This window comes from Emydura macquarii, unplaced genomic scaffold, assembly GCF_026122565.2.
Source record: "Emydura macquarii macquarii isolate MOO-44397 ecotype Brisbane River unplaced genomic scaffold, CSIRO-AGI_Emac_v2 contig_1483, whole genome shotgun sequence".
NCBI classification, from domain to species: domain Eukaryota; kingdom Metazoa; phylum Chordata; order Testudines; family Chelidae; genus Emydura; species Emydura macquarii.
The window spans coordinates 386,268-414,146 of record NW_027131620.1 but is presented as its reverse complement, the minus strand read 5'-3'; the positions used below and the strand labels follow the sequence as shown (position 1 = coordinate 414,146).

Here is a 27,879-nt window from a genome sequence, read left to right as displayed (position 1 = left end):
AGAGAGAGAGCTTCACCAAACAGCCCTCGCTGCCTGTATCCGAGAAACACGCCTTCCCAAACACCCTCCTCCCATACGTCCTCTGGCTCGTCTTTGGAAGCAGAAGCGCTGCCTGCAATCCTCAAGGCTGATCTGGCGTATATTTTCGCACATGGAGAGCAGGTGACTATGCACCTAGCTGCCATGAATGCTCCTGCAGGAGCTGGCCTCTTCAGAGTTTATTGAAAACACGGCCTAGGAGGTGCATTTCCCTGAACTCTCACACAAGCCCAATGGCCTGTGGACATCTGGCACCGCGAGCAGGGGCAGCCCCTATTTGACAAACCAAGCGCATGGCACAGACGTGAGTCTAATGGCGACAGAGGAGATGGGCGGCAGCCGCAGCACACGGGTATCACACACTCGCATAAATAATACAACAAAGCAGAGGAAGCACAAGCATTTCCAGCAAGTCTTTTGATGGCTGCAGTTTTCATTACACAAGTATCATGGACCAGGCACCAAGGCCTCAGACACTGAGAGGGGGTCCAGGACAGTCACAGGAACAGAGACGCAGCTCCTAGGCCAACTAGTTCAGCCACAGGGCACAGGGGCCAGGTTTATTCCTAGAGTCCAAGGCCAGGAGGGCCCATTGGGATCATCTGGTCTGACCTCCCGCATACCAGGCCATGGAGCTTCCCCCAAACAATTCCTAGAGCAGGTCTAGGTCTTAGTCTGAGGTTCGGGAGTGTCTCAGGACCCCCTCTAACTTCCTGAAGGAGGAGCTCTTCCAGCCTTCCTGTCATGTCTTCTGCCAGCCCGGCCTCAAGGTACTTCAACACCTTTTAAAAAACACAATCCATACCAAAGGAAAACAACGCCCCAGGCAAAGAGCAGCCAGATGCTGTTAACAGCCGCTGCTTGCTGGCCGCTGACACAGGCCTGGACACTGGGAGAGCGATTCTGACCCGTATTCCAAGCTATCTGGGTAGACTACATGGAGCATTAGGGCTGGGGAAAGGCAGTGAAGGACAGCGTGCCTACCTCCCCCCACGTCTGTGCTGTCCTTAGACTAGCAGAGGAAGAATTGTAACCAAACCTCAGAAGTGGCTGCTCAATACGACTGCAATTGTTGCGAACATGTAAATGGCCATGAACAGCAGGGTGGCCTGCTGCATGCAAACTCCCTCCTTATTCCACCTGATTGACACCGGGCTGGCCCCTTTCTGTATCAATCAGCTTTTCGATCAGCAAAGATGCCTCTTTGAATTCTGGCTGTCATGCCACCTGCCGTTATGGACACTGGCATGTGGCTATGGATGGGTGCTGCGTGGGCAGACACGCTGGACATGGCAAGGACAGAGTGCTGACCACGAAAAGAGCAGGCACCCAGGAGCACAGGAGCTGTGGCCTGGGAAAGCTCTAGATCAGGACAGACCTTAGGGAAGTTACGCAAGACCATGAGGAGCAGAATGGAAACAAACAACAGAGGCCATTTCCCGTCTCTGCTGCTCTCCCAGAGAACAGCAGGGTGAGGGCAACGGAGAACCCACCAACAGCCAGGAACTGATTCTCCATCCTGCTCCGGTGGCACAATGGGGCTGAAACATGGAGAATCTGGCCCTGGGGGAACTGCCCCAGACTAGGGGAATTCTTAGGATGCACAGAGAGCTGGTCTAGTGGCTCTACAGCTCTCCTTTGCAGCCCTAGGGGTGAGGGTAGCTGGGAAAAATGAGGCATGGCAGGACTGTCTCAATGCTCCAGCTATTTGTGGCTGCTGGAATGGCCCCTTGGTTAGGTGGAGGTTGGAGAAGCCAAGGCTGCTCTAACTTAAACCAGGGACTATTGGAACTGCAAAGGTGGAACACGGTCCTGTGCCGAGCAGTTTGGACACATCTGAGAACTGGGGTCACTCAATTTACCGTTAGGGCTCACACTGTCATTAGCTCCATCACGGAAATAAAAGGGTGGAGGTCCCTGGCTGCTCCTGGTGTGTGTCCCAGCATCATTCAGACATACACAAAGCCCTCCGCGTTCCAGGGCTGACCTCCTGAGTCATACTCTGCAGCAGCCTCAGAGGTTTTTACTGAATAAATACACCAACGCTGGAAGCAGTTAGCACAGCTTCCTTGTGATACTTCTTGGGATATTCTTCTTCCTCGCCACTTCCCTATTTAGGGCTGGTGACTTTTATAGCCTTCTTCCAAAACCCATGAACGTACTCCATGCAGACCGCTCTCCTCCGTGGTCATCTTCCATCCACAGTAACAGAGAGCCAGCCTACCGATATAGCTGCCTCATGTCCACACCAACATAGCCTAGCCTCAGCTCCATCAGCTTGTCTTCAATTGGAGCATCCAGCACCATGCCCTTTCAAACCTCATTTCATTCCTGTCAAAGAGAGTGTCCGCATTGTGGATCATCTCGACATCTTCATTTCCATCGTGGAGAGCATGCTGATTTCCTTTCTTGTGCAATGCCCGAGTCTCTGTTCTGTACATCGAGGAGGGTTGAATTACAGTTTTATACACTCTGCCTTTTAATTTTATTGGTATCTTTTTGTCACAGAGAACTGGGGTCAGCTCCCACCTTCGCACCACACACCTTTGATTTTGTTCTGAGCATCACTCAGGGCTCAGGAGGGCACCATCATCAGCAACCATTGATACTCAGTATTTAAATTCTTTCATGCTTATAGACAATCAGCCTGGGATATCCTTTATGGTGAGTCCTCCTCCTTCAGTTATCACAGCCTCAGTCTTACCCAGTGTTCACGCTAAGCACAGCCCACTCACAACTGCGGTGCCACTGTTTGAAGTTGTCTTGTAGGGTCTCACAATCTTCCACACACATCACTAAGTCAGCAGCGAACAGCATGTTCCACGGTGGCTCCCTTTGTATATTCTCACTTATATCCATGACAGCCACAAACTAAAAGGGTCACAGTGCGCACCCTGCTGCTCCAATCTTTACTGGAAATTCTCAACGATAGCCCCCTTTAGTTCTGACTGTGCTGGTCACACCATCGTACCTGGGTCAGACAAAAATATCCTCTGGCACACCTCGTTGCAAACTCACCAGACTCGATTTCTTGGCACACAATCATACGTCTTTTCCAGGTCCAGTCTCTTTTCTCTGAACTGCTCCAAGAGGGTTTGTAGCACAAATGCAGCATCAGTTGCGCTTCCTCCTGGCATGAATTCATCCTGCGCATTCCAATCTTCAACCATTCCACGCAGACACTTTTCAATAACCTTCTGCCACACCGTCATAGCATGTGACATCAGCTTAATTGGGGGGAGATGAGCACACAGTGTAAGAACTCGTTTCTGTTTAAAAATAGGCACCACAAAGCTCTGATGCCATTCCTCTGGCATGTTCCCTTCTGAAGGGATATTGCCTCCACTTCCCAGTTTGCCACAGTTTTCTGTATTAGCAGCAGATAACTGCACTGCAGACATTGTCAGGGGAGCCAGGGGCTTTGGCACCTTGGCAGGGGGCACTTGGGACTCCTAGCACATGGCAAACAAGAAGATATGCATCTCCTCTTCTCCCTAGGACCCAGAACCTGCCTTGAAGAGCTCACTCTAACTCCGAATGTGAAACCCAAGGCAACAGATTAGCTAATTCCCCAACAGAGCACATGTATAATGCTGACTTTATTCTGAACTCACACAAGGGGTTCCTCTGAATAGATACCACACAAATAGACATGGAGTCATGTTTCAACATCTTATAACTTTCCCTTGGATATAATGTCACTGTGTCCATTATAGGGACAAGGGCGGTGAGCTCTCACTGCAGACCGAACCCCATCGCCTGGGTCAGTGGCTGGGCCATGGGTCTTTGATTGCAGTGCAGACGTACCCTGTGTGCGTGAGCTCTGTGATTCTTGAGGTGCTGCTCTTGTGGGATGGCCAGCCTCAGGGTATGTTTACACGGCCATGAAAACCCACAGCTGGCAGGGTCGCACTGCGAGGCTATTAAATTGCAGCGTAGGCTCTCAAGCTCAGGCTGGGCGTTGGGACCATGAGGGGGTGGGTCTCAGAGCTTGGGCTCCAACCTGAGTCCGAATGTCTACACTGCAATTTGATTGCCTTGCAGCCCACGCCAGCTGAGCCAGGCTCTGAGACTCGGTGCCGTGGCTTTTTTCTGCAGAGTAGACACACTCTGTTTCAGGGCTGGCCTGATAAACCAGCTTTCATGAACAGGATGGAAAGTGACATCTCGGGAGGGGGAGCGCATGCTGTGAGAGGAAGCAGCAGCCTGTCTGCAGGAGCAAATGCTGAGAAGCAGCCAATTCCCATCGTGGATGAGCTGGGAAATTTTGTTTATTGTTATGCTAATCACTTGCACATAGGTAACAAGATCTCTAGCTTGGTGCTGCTGCCTCAGCTCAGGCAAAGGGAGACATAAATAATATTAACAGCACTGTCATAGCAGGACTCCATCTCCAACCAGTGTAGCTAGACACCAGACTAGGTGCTTGGATATTCTGAAGATGGGGCCCCAGAAGTAACAGGGTGGAGAAGCAGAACACTTGCCAGTCCATGGGAAACGCTACGCAGCACTTCTGCCCATCTTGACCCAGCCAAGATTATTGGGGTTCTGGACATACCAGCAGGGAACATGCACAAGTCTACTAATAACAAGCCTGAGACTTGGGGCAGAGAAACCATGCCCCAATAGATCTGACCCATGCACTGGGCCCTGCTGGGGGTTTCCTGCTCACCACCAGGTCTGGGTGGAGGACTGCTGCCAGGTCAGTACCAGTTCTGGCAGAGAAGTTTCACAGATAGGCGATGGTGTTTTGTACTTTGCAGCTGTTACAGTGTCTCAGGCAAACACCTATTTCGCTCTTTGTAAATATGTACTTTGCACCAGTTCCTAGTGTTGTTTTGGAAACATATCAGAATGCTGGCAATTCCCATTTTGTTTACAGTCAGCTCCAGCTCATGTTGGAGGAAGACCTGCTCCAACACAACCATTTCAAAATCATGTTTATAAATGTACACAGAATACTCACTAGACAGACAGGGAGAAACACATGTGAGTCTCTCAGTTAAAGGCAGCCACTAACTTCAGCGCGGATACTGATGGAACTACACATGCAGCACTTTGCTTCACTGCATCCATCCAAACCACAGGGGAAGAAAAGAGGAAGCATTTTTATTGTTGTGTCTACAAAGTCAAAATAAAAGCAGGCAATATTTAAATTTAGCCCAGACTGGCAAGCAGCTGCATGACAGCGCTTTACCTTAGGAAAGGCCCAGCCCTAGAGAGTTCGGAGCATTTCCACAGTGGCACATCACTCAATGGCAGCGGGTGACAACATTAAAGTACAAAACCCTTTCTTTCAAACTGTCTAAAACAACGTTTTCTCTCTCTGAGCAGGACGTCGAGCACCTGCTCCAGAGAGGAGACCCACAGAACCTCACTGCTGTAACAAAGGCAGAAAAGGCCTCGTAGTTCATTCAGCTCATTGCCAAGCCAATGCCAGACGCTTGGTTGGAAAGTCGGAGATTTCAACATTAGGCTGTTCCTAGCTAGTCAGCCTACATTTCCCTGTGTTCAATTTAATCCTATAACTAACCCCACATCCCCTTCTGGACCGCCCTAAACAATTTCTCTCCTTGCTTGAAAAGTTCCAGAGGGGTAGCCGTGTTAGTCTGCATACAGCAAAAACAGCAAGAGTCCTGTAGCACGTTAAAGATTAACAAATTTCTGCGGGCATCAGCTTTCGTGGGCTGCAACTTCGTCAGATGCACGTGGGTTGCAACTCACAAAAGCTTACGCCTGCAGAAATATGTTAGTCTTTAAGGTGCTACAGGACACTCGTTGTTTCTCCTTGCTTGGTGTTTACATCCTTCAGTAATTTGTAGGGTGCTCTCCTGGCCCTCTCATTAGCTGTTGCATAGCCAAATAGTCAGACGTATCCCTCTGTCTTCATGGGTCAGTCCTCTCCTCTGGCCCCATCAGCAGCATCTCTGAACAGCCTCACATTTGCTAATTCCTTTGCAGAATTGTGATGCCTGGAGCTGAGTGCCGTGCTCTCGGTAGGTACCATCCCGCCAGTGCTGTGTTGCAGATGATCATTGTGAATGTAGTTGCAAAGCCACCACAGGTGTCAAAATGGTCTTGCTCCACAGCTTTTCAACTTTTAGCAGACAATGGGGTTATCTAGATGGTGACGTAGTTTGGCTTCCTCTCTGCTTGCACGTGTGCTGCCTCGCACACACTCAGCAATACTTGTTCATGCACCAGCCTCTGCTTACGAAGTCCACAAATCATCATTTTTCCCTGCTACCATTTTGCATTTCAAGCCCATCCCTTATGTGCTGTCTTCAGACAGTCACGTACTGCCCTCCCACTAATCACCTGGGAGATTGCCTCCCACATATGTCACATTACTTTTCCAGACAGTCTCTCCTGTTATTTCCTGCTCATGTCTCGGTCTCCTACCAGAGTAATAAACTAGGGCCCAAACCTACATGAACAAAGTGTCTAGAACCCAGCCCGTTACTGGTACATGACAGGAAAGTTGGGGAACGTAAGTTATTCCCAGTGATGCCCACCTCGTAACAAGAGATAATAAAATAGCTAAGTCCCTCAGCATCTTTCTGCAAACAAGCTCTGCTGATGGCTCTTTTTTCCTAAATCAATCTAAAATAAGAGAAAAAAGAAAGCAGATGAGAGCAATCAAATCTCTGGGTTGGATTTTCATATCCTTGCCACACTGAACTCGCAGGGCCAGAATGAGCATCTGTCTTCCCCTTCTTCACCAGCTGTTCCACAGCTTTAGCATCCAAGGACATGCAGACTTTTTATTGTATATAACTCCCACTGCAGTGGGCAGTTGTAGCTTCCTTCTGCTTTAAAGGTTTCTCTGGAAGGAATGAAATTCTGATTTCTGTGGCAGACTCAGGTGGGGCTGATGGGAAAGAATTCTTGATCCTTTGCATTTTACTTCTTTCTTACCCAAAACTCCCTGAGCTTCAGGCAACATTATTGCTCTGGTCCCTAAGCCTTTTTCTTTGCCCCAGTGGGGATGAAGTGCTCCCTTTCACTCTATGTCAGCTCAGTTTCTGCCATGCAGAGTGGATAACAGAATCTCCATTGGAGCTGAGTATCTGTTACCGCTATCCTCAGGCACGCCTAGAATCCTGATCGTCAAGATTTCCAAGTCTTCTATCGCCCATGATGTTGCTCTTAATTAGACCTTTAGAGATTTCAGACAGCCGCTTGGCTGGCCCCTGAGCTTTAGGAGTTGTTAGGCTCAATGTGTCACTCTGTACCAGACTTTCCAGGCTGCTGAGATGAGATTCCCTCTACTCGGCTTTCCAGTGCAGTTAGAAATTCTTGGGGAACACGATTTTTGGCTATAATTGTCTCAAATGCTTCTCTGATCAATTTTCTCAGGCTAGACAGACCCAGCAAAGAGGAGAGGCCGGAGTCCCAGGATGGTGACAGCATTTGGAAGGCCACAGGCTGGACGTGGGAGAACGTCAGCTTTTTCAATTCTATATTTTCCTGTAGGCATCTCGATTGCTGAGCTGCTGCCTTCTGGAAGGCCACCCACACGACTCTGCTGCCGTGAGGAATGTGGAGCAGTGCCTCGCAGCTGAAAAGGGTAACTTCCAACATGGCACTAGCAGCTGATGCTACAAGTGAAATAGGCTCAGTTTCTGTGGCGCTGGAAGAACTGGGTCAATGTGGAGGGAGGGAGGGAGGGACTCCAAGTCCTGTGGGACAGAAGCTTGGACGGGGGCTGGAACACAACGAAGAAGCATACATGAAACTGGTACAAGAATGTGAGTGAGACTCATGAGCTCCACCCCAACTCATGGCTTCACAGCTCAGCAGCAAAGAGTGAGTGAGCGCCCGTCAGATGGTCAGGAGCAGGGTCCCACAGCTGCGGGCACAAAGGAGGGCAGGGTCCCACAGCTGTTCCCACTGCAGCTGGGTTAGTGGCCCTCATTCAGCGCTAGCCAATGCAGGTGAACGTTGGCTCTGGAGCACAGGATGGTGAGCCAGAGCTTGTTTCCTATGTGGAAGTGGGGCACGACGGTGAAATGCTTGAGGCCTCTGCTCTCTCTGCTCTGTGTTTGTGGTGCCACAAAACCAGGGACGTGAGCAGGAATAAAAATCGGGCTGCTTTTGGAGGGGCATTTTCTGTGTCCCCCACGGCCGGAGGAGCTGGCTCTCTGCACCCCCAATGGCTGAAGGAACTGGCTCTCCCCCCCGCCCACGCCCCTGCACAGAACTAGGACAGCAGTGTCACGCAGCTGATGACACGAGTCCCATCAGGGGCTGCTGCACTCCCAGGGCTGATGTGACACTCCTTCAGGGCTCAGTGTGGAGCCCAGGGGCAGGAGGTAGGGAACAAGCGCCCCTAAATCCACAAAAGGGGCAGCAGGTCCATGCAACCTGTACCCCTTGTCTCCAGTCTGCTGCCACCCCACTACACTTGCTGCATACGCTGGGGGTGCAGCTGGTTACCGTGGGTGACCTGGGGCAGCACACGCAGAGGTGTCACATCTCAGCAGGGAGCGGATCGTCCCTTTCTGTGCAGGGCCTGCAGGTGGCTCCTGGATCTTGCGTTCAGGGACGGGCACCTCAGCTCCAGAATGATGCGGGTTAATTAGAGGGCTCCGAGAAAGGCAACAAAAATATGGAGAGGGCTGGAGGGGCTGACTTAGGATGAAAGAGGAACATGGCTGAGCCTGCCTTGCACCGGCAGCGTTGCTAAGCGTGCAGCGTGCCTGTGGGGGAGCGGTGGTAGGGAACTGCTCAGACTGGGACAATGGGCTGTAAACTAGGAGCGAAGGGTGACAGGAAGCAGAGGAAAATGGAGTCTGAGGCTATGTCTACACTGTGGACTATATGGGTATCAACTGCAGAGCAGATCAAAGCATTGCTCTCTACCTGCCCCCCGTGGACGCTGCGGCCCAAACTAACAGTACCTAGTTCACGTTAACACAGTCCTCTTTCAGTTTCACACTCTGGTGTGCCCTGCAATTCACATCCTGTAGTGCACACTCTGGTGCAGTCATGCAGCAGAGATGTAGCCTCAGACGCCATTTTCCTCTGCTCTATGTCAGCCCTTTGCTCCTGGTTTACACCCCCTTGTCCCACTGGGCCCCACAGTCTGCACTGCAGCCCAGCGTAGGCAAGCGGTGAGTGCCATCACTTGGACCATTTAATGCAGTGCTGGAGAATGGGCTGCAGCTTCGCCTGCCCCCCAGGGCATCGGATGGCAGGGACAGAGCCTGACCTCCACGGGAGAGGTTGGGCTGCAGGGCCGGGCTGACCTGCCAGGGCTTGTATCATTCCGATCTCTGAGTGGGGAGTCCTGCCTGCTCCGGCACTCTGCCGTCCATAGCCATTGGCTATAAGGCAGGGGTTCTCAAACTTCTTATGTTGGGACCCCTTTGAAAATATTTCAGGCTGTGATGGCGCCCCCCCATGCCATGATACCCTTACCGGCATGCACAGGGGTGACAGCTTGCAACCCCCCCATAATAACCTCACAGCCCCTTGAGGGGTCACGACCCCCAGCTGGAGAATCCCTGCTGTAAGGTCTCCTTATCAGCTGCCTTCTCCTTACCAGCTGGGTGCTGAATGCCTCTGTGGTCACTTATCACTCGGCCATTTGGGGACTGTGGCCAAATCACTGTCCTGGCTAATAGTGCAGCCTCCTGCCTGAACTCCCAAAGCTGAGCTGGCTGTAGGGATGAAGGCAGAGGGCCCAGGAGCCATTCTGCTGCCACAGACAAGATGACCCCAGGGTGCCTGAAGGCAGCACATCCTGCAGCACTCCTGACTCCTATGTAGAGGATGGGCTGAGCCATGACCTCGTCTCCATGGGGGGCCTGTTGGCTGACTCCCTTTACGCACTCAAGGGAGTGCAGGAGTACGTCTGTGTCCTGTGGCGGTTTCTAGGCTGGGGAAGGGGCTCCCCGCCCTCACCACACAGGACAGGATCAGGCCATGCTGACTCCTCTCCTGGGTAGTGTGCAGTGGCTGAGAAATAAGCAAAGCTCTTGGCCCAGCCCCACTCTCCTGTGCAAAGCCCGTGTAAGCTGGTCCCATGGAGGTGAGGTTTGGATAGGAGGGCAGAGTCACCCATGCACGGGGGTGGCAGGGAAATACCTAACTGTGGATCCGAGGGGCAGGCTGTCCTATCTCCCTGGGCGTGCTGTCCATGGAGCCTTCACAGGCCGGGTATATACTGGGTGGTAGGGACCCGCCTGCATTAACTGTCAGGATCCTGCCCTTCTCTGCACAGTGGGTCCTCAGCGGCTCAGCTGCCACATGTGCTTGTAGGAGGGGGGCAGGATTTGGGCCTTTCATTTTAAAATGTAAATGATTTTCATTCTGGGCTCTTCTGTTTTCTCTCATATTTAGTCATCTCCTGCAAAGCGTAATTTTAACTAGGTTAACTGCTATGGCTCAGTGGCCACCGTCCATCCCTCTCCTGTTAGGTTTAGGTGAATCCCAGCAGTTCTTCAGCTCTAGCACATCCCTGTAGGATCCCTGCAAGTGTCTCTCAGCTGTTACATTAGAGGAATGCAGATCCCCAGTTGCATCTAGGGATGAGCCCTTTACATTCCACCGCCAATGGGGCAGTTCGGTGTTTGGTGTGTGCAAACAAATGTCACTTTCTAATAGCTAAAAATCTAATGCTCTGAGGACTACAGCCTCCTAATCTCATCCAGTTCCTCATCAAAATCCACTGTCTCTGCCAGGAGCCTCTCTGCTCAGCCTGACAAACTCTTATAAAGGGTCAAAGATGGAGAACATTTCCTGAAAGGATTTTGGTCCCTGTCATGCTGAGAGGATGAGTTACGCTCCTGATGTTGCTTTCTGTTGCCTAACAGGAAGTGAGAGAAGTAGGTGCAAAAAGATTTAACCAAGAGCTTAGTGAATCCATCTGTGCTGACATCCATCAGTGTCACTCCTTGGCTGCAGAAGCAATATTTATAAATCACGTTTCAAAACGGGCTACAAATTTGTACAAAGAAACAGATGGGCTGGTGGGTAGCAGGTTGTCACCACTGATATTTATATAGAGAAGGAGACAGAGTGCAAGAGGGGGTGAACCCAGGAGAGGGACTGGCAAAAGAGGGAGAGAGAAATTAAAGGACGCTATAAACAAGGGAATGAGCAGGACCAGAAGAGAACCAAAGAAGAGAGTACTGAGGAAATCCGATTTCTGGGGGTAGAAGGGAGAGGGGGGATTGGAGAGAAGCAGAGGAGGGGAGACAAAGTGAAAGAGTGCAGTACAAACTCTACAAGGTGACAACATCTCCATTCACTAGCAGATTCCTGTTCTTATTATCTAATAAGCCATTGCTCAGCGTGTGCCAAGGTCTCCGGCAGTGCTTGGAACAAGCTCTGCAATTAAAGCTTTGTTTCTAACCATGGCAGAGAGGTGCTGGGTGACACTGGCTTTTACTCTTTCTTTAGTGTGAGGCTACAAGGAGAGTTTCAAGGATCACTTCGAATGGAAGATTAATGTGCTCCAGTAAAGTGAACCTCATTGTGCTCTCTGAGGAATCAGCAAGCCCTTGCAGTATCAGAGCGCAGAGGCCAGAGAAAAAGGAACAATGTGCGAGCAAGCCCAGGGCAGCCCACAGCCCCAGATGGTTCCTCGTGGTTTGAAGCCCAGAACAGCACAATTCCCCTGGTGTTTGCTGAGCTCTGATCATCTGAATATTTTCCCTTAGGAAAATAAGGTTGGAAAATCACTAATGCAGCAAAGGGCCACAGGGGATGCTGGGCGCCACAGAGCAGCCTCTTATCAGAGTGTGGGATAAGTGTAACCTGACTGGCTCAAACACTCCTGGCTCCCATGAGGGAGAAACCTGCCTTTCTGACCTGTCAGAACACTTGGGAGACATTAATGAAGCAACAGACACAGGTGGGTATAATTGACTTGGAGTTCAAACATTTTTTGGTAAGGTCCCTCATAAGAGGCTATGAAGGAGAAAACACAGGGCATGGGGTAAAATCTTGTGGAGGATTAAAACCTGGATAGATGATTAAAAAACAAAGAGACTCCATGAATAGCTGCCCTGAGAGTGGAGAGGGGTTAATTGAGGGTCACCTCGGGTCAGTAATTGGACCAGTTTTATTTAACATACAAGGAAGCAACATTAGTTTCTCCACAGTTAAGACTGAAGCTTTTCATTGCAAGCCTGATTTTGACTGCTCTGAACTAGGCCAAAATCAAACCAATCTGCCTGAAATTTCACAGCCAGACTATTATAAGAGGGCAGAGCTCTACTGGAAGGGGAACTGGATCAAATGTTGGGGAGATGAATGCTGCAAAACTGGAGGTGGTTTCACTTTTTGAAAACTTTCTTTTACTTTTTGTTCTATCACCCTCCAATAATACTGGATCTAGAAACTCTGATTTGCTCTCTTGGTCTCAGTTTGGGCTGGTGCCTTTGGCTGTTGGGAGAGCTTCAGGAGATAAATGGAAGGTAAATGGTTAGTAGACGGGCTTTAAGATGCCCCCAGCCAGTTGGGTTCCTCGCTGTGCCAGCAATGTGGCAGGTTACCCCTCAGTTCCACTCACAATCCGCACTTGGACTCAACAGAAATGTCAGTCAACCAACAGGAAACTGGATCTGATACCAGGCTGCACCCTCTACCACTCCGGAGTGCCATCTCCCCCGGCAAATACAGAGACGTGAAGCTCATAGTGCTTAATGCCAAATCTGCAGTAAATAAGACCATGACTATCAACGAGACCCCAGATCTGGCCTGCATCGCTGAAACCAGGTCCAACAACATTGCAGCCCTGATTCTGGCCCAACCCATCCCAATGCTACTTCGTGCATCAGAACCAGAAAGAAACACTCAGAATGGCAGAAGGCAGAATGTGTATGCAGCAGCTCTAGTATTCCAGCTCACCCCAACTGCAGAATGGGATCTACTGGGACCATGCAGCCACCTTCTTTGTGAGGCCAGACACTCTGACACTGGGATTCTGCCGTCCACAGGCCCCTGGATGGTACGAATTTCCTAACAGAGATAACAGACAATGACTCTTGGGGCAAGAGTCTCCTAGACTTAAAAAGACACATCAGTGCCCACAGGCAGCACCTCCAGCTTCCTGGACGGAGAACTCACGTCTGCTCTTTTCACCGTGGTCCCCCACCTATGTTTGAGCATGAGATGCCACTGGAGCAGCTCAGATATCTAGCAGGGGCAAGCAGCAACAAGTGATAGCTCCACTCCTCCATTATAGATCAGACCCAAAGGTCACAACGGGGAGCTGCACCCCACCCCCATAGCTCTCACCTTCAGACTCTCACTAGCCTTCCTCCGAATCTGTGCTAAATGCTGGAAGGTGCTGAGATCACACAGCCTGAACAGACAGAGGATAGCATGTCTGCGGCTGCACACCGCAGCAGAGAGAGAAGAAAACTGCATTCTTGGATGTGTTTTAAAAGAGATCAAACATAACACAGAGAACATCTGTGAAAGGCTGTAACCAAGCCACTCCTCATCTGGCAGCTGGGGCAATCTGGGGCATGTCACCTCAGACAGCTACAGAGCCTTGAGACGGCAGCGGAGGGTTAGCCAAACGGCAAGATTAAACAGGTGGCAGAGGCATGAGCACTGAGCTGTTTGGCCTGCCATGGAGAAGAGCGTTAGCAGGGACTGACAGCGAGATGCTGAATCATCAACTGACCAAACACTCTAGAGTCGTGGAAGAGCTGCACAGTGAGCCCCGGCGACAGGAAACCTTTCCTACTGCACTGTATAGGGAGTGGGTGAATCCATGCCACAGCAAGCCCCAAGTCAGTGACTCTGGCAGACTGTTAATGGTGTTTGCAGGTTTCTAGGATAAGACCAGGTCTACACTAGCTTTGCCAGTGTAGCTGTTCTGATTTACTAGACCGGCAAAGCACTCCTAGTGTGGACGGAGCTGCACTTTTTGCCAGTACAGCTTATTCCAGTCCCTCAACCGAAATAAGCTACAATGGAAAAAGGTCTGTGTTGCTGGTATAACTGCAAACCACACCAGAGGCTGTGCCAGCACAGCTCTGTTGATCAGGGATCAAACCTCTTCACACCCAACCAACAGAGCTATGCCAGCAAAGGTTTGTAGTGCAGATCTAGTGTTTGACTACGTGTGAGAAGGCGCACACTGGTGGGCTGCTGGCAAAAGGAGGATTTCTTCCTGCCAGCTCTGAACAATTGGCCAGGTGTGTTATGGTTGTTTCCACCTCCCCACGAAGCCCCAAACTATAGCAGCCAGAGCCAGAGGTGCTGTAACAGCCTGGACAGACGAGCAGAGCTAGTAACTCTTCTGTTCCAGAAAGCAATGGACTGACAAGTCTTAGCGCTAGAAAGCCCTGGTGTGGGAGTGAAGGCCCCCTCCAGGGGCATGGCTGATATTCTGTTCAGCTTGTCTCTGTTCTGGGTGGGGGCTGCTTCACTGCGTGTGGGAAACCAAATATACTCCATGGTGAGGATGTGCCACCTCTTCAGGAATGAGAAAGGAAAACACGCCTTAACTCTCCAGAGCGCTCACAGTAGCTGGGAATCTACCAGCTAGGACAGGGAGGAGTGAGCTGCAGCCTGCCTGCAGCTGCCAGAGCCAGAATGGCAACTTGAGAGCTCTTGCTACTTGCCAGCAAAGAGTTCTGGGACAGGCTCCTCAGAAGTGTTCAGCGTGGCTCAGGCACTGCTAGAGAAGGGCTGGATCCTCACCTGCCTGGGCGGGGAACAGTCCAGGAAGCCTGCTGCATCACACAGCACTGCTAATGGTGACCAGCCTCTCCTGCTCCCCGTTCTCAGCACACACAGCACCGAGCTGGAGAGGAAGGAGAGCAGTGCAGAAGAGAATTAAGGAGGGGGAAGGAGGACTCACCCTGGATATCCCGCAGAGAAAAGTGAAGGCTGTTGGGGGCATCAGGTGGCAGTGTGAAGTAGAAATGATGGCCACTCTGAGGCTCGTCACGGTCCATGACACTTATTGTCTGAATCAGCTACAGGAAGAAAGCAGAGGTTAAAGTCAGAGCTGCTTCCCTGTCTGCCTCTCTGGGGCCAGCCTGTGCAGCTCCTCACTGCAGTGAGAATGGGGGGCATCTCCCTCATAGAGATGGAAATCCTTAGCCAGTGCCATCAGCTTCAACCATTCGGTTACTTCCACAAACCCCTGCTCCGTGCAGCTGCAGCTGGGCAGGAAGGGAGTGCCCCCCCAGTGGGAAAACACATGCCTAGGGCACACAGCATCCTTCTGTTCCTGAAGGGTCAGCTTCTCCTTGCCTGAGGAGTCACCACAGCTCCATAAGCAGCAGTTGCCGCAGTAGTTTTGAGAAGAAAATTGCTACCCAAAGTCCCACTCCACCAGAGTGAAGTCCCGTCCTGAACTGAGCAGTCAGAGGACCGTGCAACCCCCTCACCCCTTAGGCAAGCCTCACTGTGAGCCCCACAGCAGAGTGAGCCCTTCCCAGACACACAGGCATCCAGTCAGAGGGCAGCAGGCCTAATGCAGACACTGCACATGGCCTCTACACTGAGAATGCTGTCTGCTGCTAATCGGGGAGCGGGGACTCTTATTACCTGGCCAGGCTTGGCATCCTCACACACTGCAGCCTCGTATGGTGTGGCTAGCTCAGGGGGGTTATCGTTCACGTCTAGGATTCGGATACGCAGAGACTCTCTCGACACCTGAGAACGATTGTCTGAAACAAAATGAACACAAGACGTTACTGGTGTGTGTCCTGCCAGTCCCAGGGAACTGATGCCATCTCTGCGCTCTGCCCAGCAGCCCGAGGTCAGTGCAGTGGAATCCCCACCTGCGGAGAGCCCCACCCTACATAGTTATTCGATTTCTAACACAACCATCCACACAGCTTCCGGCTCCTTGTACATGGATTAGCTCACGTGAGATGCAATCATTTCCCCACTACTCAGCAGCATCAGCTGAATTTCCCTGTATGAAACCCAAGTGCTGGGCTTGATGCTAGGGAGCCGCAGCTAACGAGGAAATCGCTCTCTCAGCAAGGTAGCTCCGCTGGTCTCATCAGTCTACAGTGCATGTGAATTCCAGTGGCAAGAACCTGCCACTGATCCAATGGTGAAGATCTCCGCCCTGCCCAGCTCCCACGAGCTTCACCGTTAGGACTGACAGATGTGGCTACAGGCAGAGAAGGTCTGAGAGTCTAGTCCATCAAGGGCTCAGTGAAACGTCAGTACGGTGCAGTCCGAGTGAGAGTTAAAATCAGTACAAAAATGGGCATTAACAACTCCATTCTCCATGTCACACTTCCCGTCCTGCAGCTCCCCATTCCCTGGCCCGGGCCCGGACATTCTCTAGAATGCAAGAGCTTTGCCCGCAGGGCTCCTATGTTCATTGCCAGTGCAGCATCCAGCACAATTTGGGCTCTGTAGAAATGGTGGGTTTGTAGATAGTCACTGGCACCTGGAATCTTACCTGGGAGTGAACTGGCAGCCAGTTCAGAGCACCAGGCACAGGTAACATGTCTGCTTGAGGGTGCCCTGCTCAGAAAGATGCAGAGTTGGGGAGGAAAAGTGCACTTCCAGATGGTGTCCAGTGGGACTAGACCTAGCCTTCTGAGAGAGAACCTCTGTTTCAGGCCATGACCTCCATGACAGGTATGTTCCACTGGAACCATTGTTAATGGGAGGCTTGTGCGTGCAGGAGGTATGTCCTTTATGGGAGCCAGACTTGGACTATGGAACTCATTGCCACAAGAAATAAGGGCCCGACCAGATCCAGAACTAAATGCAAAGTTCAGCTCTGAGATTCACTTTTCCTGCAACAGGCTCTTCCCCCCCCCCGCCCCGCCCCGCCCGCCCGCCCACCCACCCACCCACACACACACAATTATTAGAATCAGTGCTATGAACTAATCAAGCTGTGTTCCCAACAGACTGGCAAGTGGGAGACAGAGAGAGGTTGCCAATATTAATTCTATTTTTAAATACTTGGGAGGCCCCAGATATCATGGTGATGGGAGCTTATGTACGTCCTGGATAGAGAGATTCTAAGTTAGTCCCAGGGCAGGGCCAGCACGCGGCAGTCCTCTAGCACAGGGGTTCTGATGACCTGAGGCTGAGGCGAGGTCGAAGAGAAGAGAATGCCAATTCCTGGCAGAGACATTTCATCCTGCTACATTCTGGGAATTCAGAATCAGGCAGGGCAGGCCCAGGGTTGCGAACCCCTTTGACAATAGCAGAGCAGATGCCCTCAACTGCAGATTTCACCAGTTCCTCAAGCTTCTCCCCCAGCCAAAAAGCATCACACCTCTGCCTTATCTGGCTGGTGTTTAAGCCATCTGGCTTTCATCCAGCTCCCTCTCTCAATCAGATGGGGAGAGGGGGTAATGGGGTATGTGTGTGAGGAAACAGCATTGCCCAGCGCTGGGGGGAAAGGACCATCAGTGTGCAGCTGACTCCGCAGCCCATAGCAGCTCACAGCTGTTCCAAGTGGTTACAAATAAATCCTGAACCAAAGTGGGGCAGGAAAGGCCTCTCCACTCCCCACTCACTCAGTGCCAGGGGTATCAGACCCATCAGGTTTCCAGGGCATGCCAGGTTGTGGAGAGCTCTCTCTCTCTCTCTCTCTCTCAGAGACATCGCATCTCCTCTCAAGAAAAGAAGAGGAGCATTATGTAAAAATTCTTGCGAAGCAACTAAATGTTGGGGGAATTCCCAGCTTATGAAGAGAAGCCCTGATGCACAAGTGGGAAGATGCGTCAGTTTTGGCATGCCTTAGCTCCACCCTGGCAGTGCGCAGGGACCTCAGCCCAGCCTGGTCCCATTTGCTTCAAGAGCTGGTGCTCCAGGCCCTGGTACTGTAAAGCCCATGTCAGAACAGAGGTGCATGGACAGCAAACAGGACTCGGCTGCATTTCAGGCTGGCAATAAATCTGCAAGGATTCTTTGGTCCTGCTCCCTCAGGCACCAGCTCTGTGTCAGGCCCTGCTGTGTTGCTGCTTTGAGCCCCTCCCCAGCCGGAGCTGGCTGAGCTGTGCAGCCACGCAGCACTCCTCGAAGGCCACGTTCAGCCCCTTCCAGCTGTCCTGCAGTGCCTCAAGAGTGCGAGTACTAACCTCAGGGCACAAATCCCAAACTGGCTGCGAGTTCCCTACGTAGATTTCATCAACCAATTATACACTGTTCAGGCACCGTAACAGCCTAACCAGGGAGTCACAGACAGGCCCCTTGGGTGCTCTGGTCTATCTTGTCACCTAGGCAAGCCTATTATTGTGATAGCTGGTTGCTTGCACCACAAATCACAGCAACAGTCAGGTTGCTTTCAGCCCCAAAGGACCAGTCACTTATCCCAGGTCGACTAGACCTCAGATCTCACACCAAAGACAACACTCGTTATCAATGGTTCACAGTCATGCTGGAAGGGTGTAACCAGTGGGGTTCCGCAGCGATCAGTTCTGGGTTCGGTTCGGTTCAATATTTTCATCAGTGATTTACATAATGGCATAGAGAGTACACTTATTAAGTTTGCAGACGATACCAAGCTGGGAGGGGTGGCAAGTGCTTTGGAGGATAGGATTAAAATTCAGAATGATGTGGACAAACTGGAAAATTGGCCCGAGGTAAACAGGCTGAAATTCAGTAAGGACAAATGCAAAGTGCTCCACTTAGGAAGGAACAGTCAGTTGCACACACACAAAATGGGAAATGACTGCATAGGAAGGAGCACTGCAGAAAGGGATCTGGGGTCATTGTGGACCACACGCTAAATATGAGTCAACAGTGTCACACCGCTGCAAACAAAGCGAATGTGATCTGGGCTGTGTTAGCAGGAGTGTTGTAAGCAAGCACGAGTAGTAATTCTTCTGCCGTACTCCGCGCTGATTAGGCCTCAACTGGAGTCTTGTGTCCAGTTCTGGGCACCACATTTCAGGAAAGATGTGGACAAACTGGAGGAAGTCCAGAGAAGAGCAACAAAAATGATGAAAGGTCTAGAAGACACAACCTGTGAAGCAAGACTGAAAGAACTGGGTTTGTTTAGCCTGGAGAAGAGATGCCTGAGAGGGGACATAACAGCTTTCAAGTACATAAAAGGTTGTTACAAGAAGGAAGGAGAAAAATTGTTCTTCTTAACCTCTGAGGACAGGACAAGAAGCAATGGGCTTAAACTGCAGCAAGGGAGGCTTAGGTTGGACATTAGGAAAAAATTCCTAACTATCAGGGTGGTTAATCACTGGAATAAATTGCCTAGGGAGGTTGTGGAATCTCCATCACTGGAGATTTTTAAGAGCAGGTTAGACAAACACCTATCAGGGATGGTCTAGAACTCTAGATATTATTTAGTCCTGCCATGAGTGCAGGGGACTGGACTAGATGACCCCTCGAGGTCCCTTCCAGCCCTATGATTCTATTTGTCAGTGCACCGTTGAGGCATGGGGACCTTGGCATGAGCTGGCACCTGGTCTGCCAGCGTCACAAGCCCATCTCATCTTGGTTTCCACCTGCTACTGCGTCTACTATATCAATATTCTAATAGTGACTGCATTTATCCCTGGCACATCCGTTTGTACAGCCTGACCCAACCCTCTCATTCCATGATGTGCAAACGAAACCCCCTGCCTGGGCAGTGGCAGAACTGGCGTGGCTCCCCCAGAGCCCAAACAGCAGTTCTGTGCCTTGCTCTACAAGGTGGCTCCTGCCTGATAATCTCTGTGAGCTTTCCACATGCAGGATGTGCTAGCTTGTAGGTCGTTTGGAGCTCTGATTTGCTCCTGCTTGTTTCTGCCCCATGGCATGCACCTTGAAGGTACATCCATCTCTCTTTATAATATTATAACTCCTGAGGGCCTAGCGCCTTCCAAAGCGCCTCTTATACTTCCAGAAATGAAATATCCCCCATGCTCTGGCTCCTTTGTTTCACCCCAAAGTTAGACCTCTGGAGAGGCCCAGCATGTGAGGGAGCGCTGCTTGTTGTTAAAGCAGGAGCCTGCTGCCTGTTTGTTGATAAAATTAACTCTGGTCTGTGAGTCAGGTGGAGCTGTACCGGGGGAGAGAAGTCTGAGCACTGCTCCATAATTAGCTGAGAACCCAAACCCTCTCCCCGGAGCCTACCTTCACTCCACTCTCTGCTCTCCTGTTATCGCTCCTGCTCACCCAGACCTGCTGCTTTGGTGATTAGATGGGTGTTTTCGGGGGAGGGAGACAGAAGTCGTGACTAAAAGCCTGGAACAATTTGTTATTTTTAAGAGCATGTTAGTGCAGCGAAATAAACTGCAATTGCTTTTAGGAAGAAAGGAAGCTAAAGGCAGCAGGGTGGGGAGGAAGATGGGAAGCGGCAAATCTGAGGGGGTGGTAAAGAGGTGTGTCCGGTTCCAGCCGAAGTGGTAAATGAGTGAGAGAGAGAGGGGTTTGATTCCAGCAAGCGATATGGTGAAAGTGTTTTATCTCCTTCCCCAGCAGCTTGGCTCCTCCTGCGGAAAGACAGATAACCTTTCCTGCAGCTGATTCTAAAGTGAGTTGGCATTGCCCTGAAGGTGATATACAGAGAGAGAGATGAGAAAAGGCAGAAAGAAAGGATGAGAAGAGGAAGGGACACACTCAGATCTCTCCTCATCTCCCTCCTAACTTTACCCTGACTCCCATCACCCATTCAGAGCACACACAATCAGTGGACTATAGAGCATTCATTATCATAACTATTCTTAATTCTTATTTATTTCTACAGCGCTACAGATACCATGTGCTTGGCACCACACGGAAAAAGACAGACGTGTGCCCCAAGGAGCCACATCTTAACCCATCAGATTGAAATCTTTCCAAACCAGGCAGAATACAGCATGGATCCTAGCTTGGAGCCCTTCAGTTAAGGTTGCAATCAGCGTATGCTGATATTTAGAGTCAGAGAGAACAGCATGAACCCCTCCTAGCATCAAAGTCAAGGAGTCTGAGGAAATACGTTGTGCCTGTGAGCTGGAGATATCCATGTGCTAAGATACATTTATTGAGCACCTGTGATTGCCTCACCTGCCCTGTGCCTGCAGCCCGGCTCCCCAGAACTATCAGTAACAATCCATACCCGCGAGCATCTTTAAAGACATGCCATTAAAAAAAAAGTCACTGCCACGCAAAGGTCTTCTCCCTGCCCCCGCCCCACCCCAAATCACTTACACTCGAGGCCCTCATTCAGTCCTGGCCCACGACAAGTTTAAAGTCTGATCGCTCAAGACACATTAGGGCTACAAATGACAGCATTATCTTTGAAGACCCTTCCAACAGGACACCTGGTATTTCTTTTCTTTTTGGCCCTGCTGCATCGTTACTTACTGGGCTTTTGAATGAGAACATTGTAATGTATTGTAAAAACCTGTAAAATGTATTCTTTATAAAACTCTCCTCTCCCTCTGAGACCTGCATACCTGATAAGGAAGGCACCTGGTTTTACAGGGGGAAGAACACAAAAAGTAGTCTCAACGTATGTTTTAAAAACTTGCTAAAACATTCCTGAAATACGTTTTCAGTAACGTGTGTGGTACAAACAGAATCAATAATGGTCTGGCTGGATGAGATCAGGGTGTTATTGCACTGCAAGATTCCTGAGCACGTCAAACTGCACATGCCCGTGCCCAAAAGAGTATGGTAGCACCCCTTCCCCTCACGTAACCCACGCAGACCGATGCACACAGAGACCTGCAGACATGCCCACGAAGTTACACAGTCACATGCACACACGGGCCCACGGGCAGAAAGCCAGCCCATCGATCCGGGCAAGAGGAAGGCCCAGAAGTATGACATCATCAAACAGAGCTTGCCAGAAAACAAAGATAGCATCTGGTCATCAGCGGCCAGCACTGAGCGCTGGACAGGACAGGAAAGAGTGTGATCAGTTTAAAAAGGAGGGCATCATCTTTCACTGCAGCAACACTACTCCCTATTCCAGCTTAGCTGACTGACATGCAAATTAGTTTAATTATTTCTTCTTCTAAAATAAATTATATTTTGCAGTGGCTGCAATATGTTGTGTCAGGCAAAATTACATTCAATATTTTAAAACTAATTGATGTCAGCCTTGAGAAAACCTGACTGACAGCAGCGAGGAAACTAGGCTGCTACCTAAACATGTTCCTAAATTAAAATTAAACATGCCGTTTTTCTGCATTTCCTCCAGGAGTCTGAATGCCATTAATCTGAAAAGACTGAGGAAGGAGACGTGGAAAACACACAGAGTAAGAGCGAGATGCTGAAAACACAGCAGTGCAGTGAAGGAGCTCTGGACCTGTGATTGGCAGCTGCTTTTGCCAGAAGTATTTGCAGATCCATTTGAGTCCATCACAGTTCCAGGAGAAGTGCTCTGCAACAATATTCCCCTTCAGCAGAAGTGCACTGAGAGGAAAGACTAATATCTCTAATTCCTTCCCTGCCCCAGATAAATCTTTGGAGACCCTGGATTGGCAGGATATTACTTTGCTCTTTACACTTTTAATGTGGGTTGCTGTCTCCCACAGCCCCATTGAGGCCCAATGCTCATGGAATGGAAAAGTCCTGGATTAAACAGGGACTGTGTCACACTGACTGAGGCACATGGAATCCAATTCTTGGGCACGATCCCAATTCCTCCAGGACGATGGTGCTGAATTCTGAGGTACACTGACATTTCTTCTCAGCTTCAAATAAATTCCAAAATAAAGTTTTTTTCAATTATGAAAATAACCCGATCGGGGCATTTTTCATCGTGTTATTTATTTAGATACTAAATTCTAGTTATTTCATGCTGTCCCTGGTTTTCAATGTGCAGCAGATTCTTGTACTGATGAAGAGTAACTCTGCAGGCATTATTGGCAGAAGCTGGACGTTTTGGTCACTGAGGCTTTTGGAAGTGATGAAAAGATGCATCTTCTCTTTTCTTACCTGCTGGCAGCAGAGGAAGTGATACGAGGTTTTTGTTGATGTGGGCTTGAACTCTTAGTTCTGCATCCCAGAAATCCTGGGCAGCAACCAGCTGCCCATAGGTCCCCACCATATCCAACAACAGTTGACTAACACGCTAGCTGTACTTTTCTAATTCAAATGATCACCGCTAACAATATTTTTTACACCAAAACTGCCACCATTAGACTTCTGATTCAATATACCATTGAACTGAATTATTTAATATTTGCATCACTGTGATGATTTGAGGAACTGCTCTACTCAGCTCTGGCTAGGCTGCAGCTGGAATACTGTGTCCAATTTTGGTCACCGCTGTATTAAAAGAATGTAGAGACACTGGAAAAAATCCAGAGGCGAGCGACAAAGATGATCAAAGGGACGGAAGGCAAGCCATATACGCAAAGGCTGAAGGAACTGGGTATGTTTGGTTTGGAAAAGCGGAGACTAAGGGGGGATATATGATAGCAGTCATTGAATACTTGAATGGCTGCCATAAAAGAGATGGAGAGAAATTGTTTTCTCTTGCCACAGAAGCCAGGCCAAGAGGCAGTGGGCTCAAACAACAGCATAGCAGATTTAGATTAAATCTCAGGAAAAATGTCTTAACTGTAAGAACAATCAGACAATGGAACAAACTGTCTAGGGAAGTCGTGGAAGCTCCTTCGCTGGAGAACAGATTATGAAGGGAGACGTCACCTGGCAGGAGCCTGTGCTCACCAGCTGAGGCTGTTCAGAAGATCTCCTGAGGTTATAGAAAAGGAGGATTTCTCAGAGAGAGAGAGAAAGAGTGCAGAGATTCCATGTTCTCTGGGAGAGAAGCTTTGTGCTGAAGGGCGGGGGCAGAGGACTCTGTCCGAAGCCCAGAGAACTCTCTAGGGTTGTGCAGAACCTAAGGCAGGGGAACATACAGATATGTGTATTATTTTGTATAGATCTGTGTATTTCTCATACTATTATGTAAAGAGCAGTGGTGTTTTAGATACTTGTTGTCTTCATCATCTGCTCCATCTGAAGTGGCAGGACAAGATTAGAAACAAGGATATCTGAAGCCGAACCCAGCAACCAGCTGCATCATCGCTGGTTCAGCTTCAGAAGCTTTCTTGGGATGGACATATTATTCGGATGGAAGCCCAACGAATTCTGAAGTATTTCCCCCAGAGAATGCTGCTACATGGCCAACGATCACTTGGTCACCAAAAACTTCCATGGTGTGACTGGATTGCCAATGATGGACAAACTGAATGTACAGCCAGGATACCTTTAGGAGCTAGCAGAGATTGATCCAGGCAGCGCTCAGTTTTCAAGACGGCCATGTCCCTTTGGGATTTGCCATGATGATAATGATGATGAATGGTGTTTTAGATTCCTTTGCAAAGTCTGCCTATGTCTCTGCTGACTTTCACTATTGCGTGCTCCATAAGAGGAAATCTCTAAGCCAGAAAGGTCACACCTTTGTGGAATTCCAGGAGGCATGCAAGAGTTGTTGGGGAAGCTTGGGACAGAGAGCATTAGTTTCAAGGCCTAGGGCCTAGGCAATTGGATTGGAGGGTTCCGACAGCCAAGAGGGGTGTCAGATATGAGCTCAGTACCTGGAGTGTGTGCCTAGAAGCCCAGGACCTGGAACAGTGTCTAAACTCTGCCCAGCCCCAGCAAAACTGGAACCTGTGGAATTCAGCAGTTAGTGCCCTCCGAACAGTCTAGTGAGTGGAAGCTGAATCGATCTGCAGTCACTCCCCTCTGCAGACTCAGGCACTGCTCTGAAAGTTTCTCTTCCACTGTATGTCCTTTCCCTTTTAAAGGAAGTTCAGATTTGGGAGCACATCTTTCAAGCAAGGAGCAGATTCTTCAGCAAATTCCATAGTCCCTGAATCTCAGGAAGCCTTGGGCCTCTCGTCAAGCTGAGCAGACTGGAAGATCTAATATGTCTTTTCTGCAGCAATGCTGAAATGGTGACATCACTATCATTTCCAGAGCACCTGGTTTTGAAATAAACCCAGGATTATTGTGTCACTGCAGAAGCCAGGTACATGAGGGAGCGAGCAACTCTAATTCCACCCATAATTTCAGTGAATTAGGAAGAGCAAAATGACATACTGTAGAATATTGGGGCTGAATATTTGGCCTCCCAGAGTGTGCACAAGGGTGGTGCTTGTACAAAGGAGTGCACGCTGACTTTTCACGTGCAGACATGAGTGCAACTGCCTCACTATGCAGGCAAATGGCTGCTTGCACATTCGCAGGCACAAGCAAATGCATGTGTACTGAACACAGGCACCTAAAACCACAGCTGAAAACGTGGCTGCTAAGTGAGTGGAAGCAGCCTGTAAGACCACGTAATGTATAAATGGCTCTTACCTCCCCTGAGTCCTGCCCTAGCTCAGCGGCATGAGAGTAATTAAATTGCATCCAAACACAATGCTCTGATTAAAGCCGGTCTCCAGCAGGAAGATTTATCATCTCAATTACCAGCAGTGGACACAGCAGTCAAGTCCTCATCATTTTACATGAGCAGAGAGGAAAGCAGGAAGAGAATCACAAATATTAGCCTAAGGAAGGTAAACAGCTTGTGTGTGAAATGAAGATTTATCTCCGCAAACGCTCGGCCAGATTTGCTGAACAATCCCCCAGTTTGCTGGTTGGCTGCACAGTTACCAGGACCCAAATATTCTGCCCGTTATCGACTAACACAGACTGGCCACCCTGGAACAGGGGCTTTTTGCTTGTTTTTGGAAGAGGGAATCTGATCCTATTGCCTTTACCTCAAATAGCTCATATTCCTAGCCACATCGGGAGAGTGATGGGTTTGGCTTAGGCCCTGTCTCTGCTCTTTCTGTAGTTGCCCCGACGTAAACGTCTCATTTGTGGAGAACACGGCCATGCAGAGTGATCAAGAAATCCCACAGGTGAACGTTTATGGTGGTTTATTTATAGTGCAGTAGTGCCTCAAAGTCTCAGCAGCAAACAGGGCCCATCCTAATGCATGGTGAGTTCTGCCTTACGTTGCTCACAATCTAAACAGATGAGCCAGACAGACGGTGTGGGGTAGGGAGCCTGGGGGGCTGGCAAACATCACATCAGTGCCAGCATTTGTTTTAAATTGATCATGGGCTGGTAATGGTGGGTGGCTGAACTAAGAGCCGGAAAGCCAAACCCTAGCGCCAGGCAGTCACGGCCCCTCCCCTCAGCAACAATCCCCAGCACCAGGTGCCCACGGCCCCCCCATCAGCGACAAACTCCAGCCCCGGGCAGCCACGGCCTCCTCCCCTCAGCAGCAATCCCCAGCGCGAGGCATCTACAGTCCCCTCCCCTCAGTGCCATTTCCCGGCGCCGGTAGCCACGGCCCTTCCCCTCAGCGACAAACCCCACGGCCCCTCCCCTCAGCGACAAACCCCAGCACTGCACTAGGTTGGGCCTGACATCTGTTATAGGCCCCATGCTGAAATTCCTTCTGTCACTTTGAAGGCCTTACCTTTACAACTGCCCTTTCCACCAGAGAATTCAGACATAAATTGTACTTTAAATTCAATATCAGCCATTAATATTTCATGATTACAAAACGTTCAGGGGAATGTCACTGGAAGGAACGTCTGGACAGTTAAAATGGATGAGTCAGAATTTACTGATGGGGAGAAGTCAGAATACTAAAGAATCTCCCCAGCTTTTGAAGTAATCCAGCCTGACAGGCCTCCCTGCTGGAGGGGAACTGCAGCATTTACTGACTTGTTCTGAAATCCTAGCTGCTGTGTATAAATATTTTCCTTCTGATTCTTGTCACCTCATGTTTGCTATAAAAGCGGAGTTGTTCTGCACCACCAGTGCCCTCACCACTGTTTGGCCACTGCCAACACAACATCATTTCCATGCCCTCAGGAAGCACGTGCCCCTTCTTTGATAACAGTCTGTACCAGCCGAATCCATTAAAGGTGTCTAAACACAGCTGTGGAGGCCTGGCAATACCTGCCTGGGACCATCAAGTGCCAGCCAGTACTCACCACAATGATACAGCTTTCCCAGGAACACACAGGTCACACCAGCCAGTGGAAATAAAATGTCACTGCAACTAAAGATAGGCTGAGCCAAAACCCTAGGTTCAGATGCCCCTGGCCCTTGGGGCTGCTCCGATCTGGAGCCAGTCTCTGTAGCTTTGATCCCCTCATTGCAATGCCAGGAAAGCAGCAGAGTTGGGGTTGGAAACAAGAGAATTGCCACATGCCCCACTGTGCCATGGTGCAGCAGCACAGAAGGCTCATGGAGCCCCCCAGTGCTCAAGCATCTCAGCACGGGATCCAGGAAGGAAGGGCAGGGATAGGTTTAGCTGTAACTGAAATCCTGGCCCCATCTCAGACCCATGAATGTATCACCATGCGGCTTAGTGAGCATATGCGCATCTTCCTTGACTTAAAAAGCCAACCACAGCGATGTCCCAAAGCATGTCCCCTAAGCAAGAACTAGGCAGGCTCCCCCTGCCTGCACACACTGGGTGCACAGAGACAAACCCTTCGCTTTTCTCCCATTGAAAAGATGCCCAGTGGACTGGACTGAAACCTGGTGCTAATTGTGATGGTGGAAAATGGCACATGACAGGGTCTGCATCTGGCCTGGTGATGCTGCTGGCTGTTAGCATTCTGAGACATGAGCCACGTGAGCGGAAGGGTTTGAAGACTGTTTTCATGCTCTCTGGATTTCCCACTGTTCTGCTCATTCTTGAAGCCTCTCTCTGTCTCAATGTTTGTGTGGCAGGGAACAAGCATGTGGAGGGAAGCCCAGCCCCCTCCTTGGTGTCAAAAGGGTCAGATCCATTGTCTTACAGGGAACAACCTGCTCAGCGCCACATAATGAGACAAGGGCCTGGCATGCATTACGGCGAGTGGCAGGGCACTGAGGATAATCTTGCCAGCTTTCTACCCAGCAGCAGAACACCTGTGGTTAATCAAAGCTTTTTCTGCTATTATTATTTGTTTTCTTTTCATTCCCCATGAGGAGTTTGTTCAA

At 50.0% G+C, this 27,879-nt stretch overlaps 1 protein-coding gene across 1 annotated transcript in view; it reads right to left on the bottom strand.

The window, feature by feature from the left end:
- Positions 1-27,879, bottom strand: part of CDH22 (cadherin 22) — a 138,785-nt gene that overhangs the window by 3,735 nt on the left and 107,171 nt on the right. Inside the window, exons 9-10 of the mRNA XM_067553910.1 lie at positions 15,565-15,686; positions 14,870-14,987 (exon numbers count right to left, since the gene is read on the bottom strand). Coding sequence (XP_067410011.1) covers positions 14,870-14,987; positions 15,565-15,686 — 240 coding nt within the window. The remainder of the gene's footprint in view (positions 1-14,869; positions 14,988-15,564; positions 15,687-27,879) is intronic.